This window comes from Numida meleagris, chromosome 27 (assembly GCF_002078875.1).
Source record: "Numida meleagris isolate 19003 breed g44 Domestic line chromosome 27, NumMel1.0, whole genome shotgun sequence".
Taxonomy (NCBI): Eukaryota; Metazoa; Chordata; class Aves; order Galliformes; family Numididae; genus Numida; species Numida meleagris.
In genome coordinates this window covers 3,370,742-3,374,469 of record NC_034435.1, presented here as the reverse complement: position 1 = coordinate 3,374,469, position 3,728 = coordinate 3,370,742, and the positions used below count along the sequence as shown (strand labels likewise).

Here is a 3,728-nt window from a genome sequence, read left to right as displayed (position 1 = left end):
GGGGGGGGCCTCAGGGCGCTAGGGGCCGGGGTAGCGGGGCTGGGGCTGGGCGTGGGGGGGGTCTGGGGGGCCGGGTGCCATGGGCTTCCCTCCACGCCTGGCAGGGATGAGAGGTGGCGTTAGGTGGGGGCACATGGGGGTATTCTGGGGGACCCCCACAGCCCCCGCACCCCCTTGGAGCTCTGCCCCACGCGTGCTATGGGTGCAGCCCCGAGCCTCCCCCACCCCCAGCAGCTGCGGCCCAGGCGGGATCTGGGAGCACGGCCGTGATTTTTGGATGTCTGTCTGTCTTTTGGATGTGTCTGTTTTTCCGGATGTCATTTTATCACCCAGTGATCAGAGAGGAGAAAAGCAGAGCAGGGCGCAGGGATGGGGGGGGGGCTCAGAGCCCCCCACCATGCACCCTCACTGCAGGGCCTGCACTGTCAATGTGCACTGGGGGGGGGGGGGGGGGGGACAGAGCCCCGATGGTTTCCCCGGCCCGACTGCAGAGCCAACGCTGATCCCACTGCACACACGGCCCCGCTGTGCAAACAGCCCCATTGCACGCACAGCCCCATTGCACACACAGCCCCATTGCACACACAGCTCCATTGCACGCACAGCCCCATTGCACGCACAGCCCCATTGCACGAGCATTGTGCCGCTCGAACGTCCCCACTGCACCAACTGCTCCATTGCACGAACATCTCTATTGCAACCAGCGGGTCACTGCACGAACAGCCCCACCGCCCAGGCAGCCCCACATGTGCGCCAGCTGCTCCGTTGCACGAACGTTTCGACTGCACCAACAGCCCCACTGCCCAAACGGCCCCACTGAGCAAATGCCCCCGTTGCACCAACAGCACCAAATGCACCGACGTCCCCATGGCAAACCCCTCCTGTGCTGCACGAAGGGCCCCGCAGAGCCCCCGCAGCACAACCACCCGCTGATGGCAGCCCCGTCCCCGCTGCCTCCAGCACCGCAGCCCCCCCGGGGCGATGGCTGCAGGGCCTCAGCGTGGGGAACCCAGGGGGAACCCAAGGGGACCCCCCCTTTCCCCACAGGAGGATGCAGCTCCCCACATTTCAGGCCCCCCGGCACCTGGCTGCTGCTAACCCCAACCCGCCGCAGCCGCCGTGCCACATCCCTCGTGGTGCATGGGGTGCCAGCCCCCACCCGCAGTGCAGGGACATGGGGACCNGGGGCGGTGGCGGGGCAGAGGCGGGGGGCCCAGCTCCCCAGCAGCTCGCGCTGCTGCTGCCCGATGGCTTGGCTGACGAGCGCCGGCAGCGCCAGCAGGCTCAGCCCCAGCGCCTCCAGCTTCCCCTCCAGCGCGCTGATGCGCTTCTCCAGGTCCTCGTTGCGTTCCTGCAGCTCCGAGACCATGTCGTACATGATGTTCTGGGTCTAGGAGGGAGGGGGGATGGGGAGGGGGACGGGGACGGCCCGAGGGGTCAGACTGGTGATGGTCACCCACGCGGCCCTGGGCTGACCCCCCCTCCCCGGCAGCGCTCACCTTGGCCAGGTCCACCAGCGTGTTGGCCTGGTCGTTCAGCTTGCGCTGCTCCATCTTCACGCTCCTCAGCCTGCGGGAGAAGGGGGAGAGGGGTCGGCGTTGTCCCACGGGGTCCCCCCGGACCCCCAGCATGCAGCTGCCAGAGCCCCCACTCCGTGCACGGGGGACTCTGGGATTCCACAGGACCCCGAGACTCCCAGGGGCCGGGGAGTCCCCACGCTGCCAGCCCACCCCCCCCTCCCCGTTTTGCAGCATGGCACCATGCACACGGATGGGTACGAGGGAGACAGGCACACTTACTTCTGAGCTCTGCAGGGAGGGGGCAGAACAGAGACAAAACACAACAGCGGGTTTAATACCAGCACCGAGAGCGCACGGGGACCACAGCAGCACCCCTGTCCCCCCCACCATCCCCCATCCCCCCCGAAGCAGGAGGCACCGCGTGAAGCCGGACAGCGGGCGCACCCACAGGGCACCCCACATCATCCCCAGTGCCACCCCCCCGGGTACACGTCCCCACGGGACAGGGGGAAGGCCGGATCCAGCCCAGGGGACAGGAGCACGTGGGGCAGGGCCGGCACAAACTGGGGCCAGAGGGAGGGGACGCTCCGGCCACCAGGCTGGCGGTGGCACGGCCGAGCGGGCGCCGCGTAGGAAGCAGGTAAAGGTTTGGCACTTACTGATGGATGGCTTGGAGGAACTTACGCTGGTGTTTCCGAACTTTGGCATGGTCGATCTTCTTCACCAGCTTGGTGTGTTTGTAGATGAGCCACGTTTCCCTGAGTACGTTGGCAGCAGCATTTTTCACCTGGCGGGAACAAGAGGCCGCGGGTCGGGGTGGGGGGCGAATGGAGGGGACGCGCGGGGGCGGAGGGGGGAGGCATGGGGGGCCCTTACCCGCTTCGTTAGCTGCGTATCCATCATGAAGTTGTGCACGTGTTTCTCCGCTTTGGTGAGCTCTAGCTTTCTGGCAACCACGGCGACGACCAGAGCCGTGCAGCCGGCGCCCTGCGGCACAGCGCGCTCAGGAACCGGCACCGGCACCGGCGCAGCCCTTCGCCCCCCCCCCCCCGGCCCCGCGCTCACCATGATGCCGGTGAGCAGACAGACCCCCTTCCCGCAGTAGGTGTGCGGCACCATGTCCCCGTAGCCGATGGAGAGGAAGGTGATGGAGATGAGCCACATGGCCCCCAGGAAGTTGCTGGTCACCTCCTGCTTGTCGTGGTACCTGCGCGGGGCCGAGCGCAGCCGTCAGCGCGGTGCCACGCGTTGGGCTGTGCCACGCGGCGCTCGGTGGCTTTCCCGAGGACGGGGCTGGGGGGGGGGGGGGGTTCCCCGAGAGGCACCGGGGATCCGGCTCAGCCCTGGGGCCGCACACCAACACGGGGCCGTGGGGCCAAGCTGGGCAGCGGGGACATGCGGGGAGCAGCGGGGTGACAGAGGCGGGGAAGGGAAGGGCCGATGGCAGCAGGCCGGGGAGGGCTGAAGCGCGCGGCGAGGAATTTAGGATTGCTGCGCCCCTACACCCGCCCCCTGCCCCGGGTGCAGCCTGCAAAGTTTGGGCTTGGAACCTCAGCCGGCACCGAGGGATCCTGTGGGGTGATGCTATGGAGTGACACCGTGGGATGCCGTACCCGGGAGCAGATGGCATCGAGGTGCATGGAGATACCGGTCCCCAAAGTGCCACCGGCCCCAGGGCTGTGCCCTGTGGCGATGCCCTGGGTGCTGCAGCGCTCCCTGCTTCCCTTCACTGCCTTCCTTCCCCTTCTTCCCTCCTGCCCTGCACCCCAGGAGCATCCCCGGGGCTCCTCTGATGCCTGAACTGCGTGCTCCAAAGAGCAGAACCCCCCAAGATGCTCCAGCTCCGCGCTGGGGACATGATGGACCCGGCATCCCCTTCCCATCTGCTTCGGCTCTGCTCAGCTCATCACACCAGGAACAAAACCAGGAGCCCTGCGAGGGGTCCTGCAGCACACACAGCCCCGCAGTGGGGCAGAGCGTGACTCCCGACCCTCCTTGGGCACAGCAGTGGGTGGGGGGGGGGGTGCACGGAGAGGGCAGAGAGCAGCTGCTGAGGTTCCAAGTGGAAAAGGGCTCCGGACCCTTTCCAGCTCTGTGGGATCTGTGCTCTGGCCCCAGTGCCCCCTCCCGCAGCCCCCACAACCCGCCAGCTGCAGCTAATCCTAAATTCTGGGTAGCACAAGCCCGGGGCGGGAAGGGGCGGGGGGG

The 3,728-nt window shown here is 67.8% G+C and overlaps 1 protein-coding gene across 1 annotated transcript; it reads right to left on the bottom strand.

The window, feature by feature from the left end:
• Positions 19–2,727, bottom strand: KCNN1 (potassium calcium-activated channel subfamily N member 1; the record flags this gene model as incomplete). Its single annotated transcript, XM_021379025.1, is given in 7 exon segments — positions 19–97; positions 1,110–1,390; positions 1,500–1,569; positions 1,800–1,808; positions 2,180–2,307; positions 2,397–2,507; positions 2,586–2,727. Coding segments are annotated over 7 exon segments (820 nt in total), but the record flags the coding sequence as incomplete, so codon positions are not given.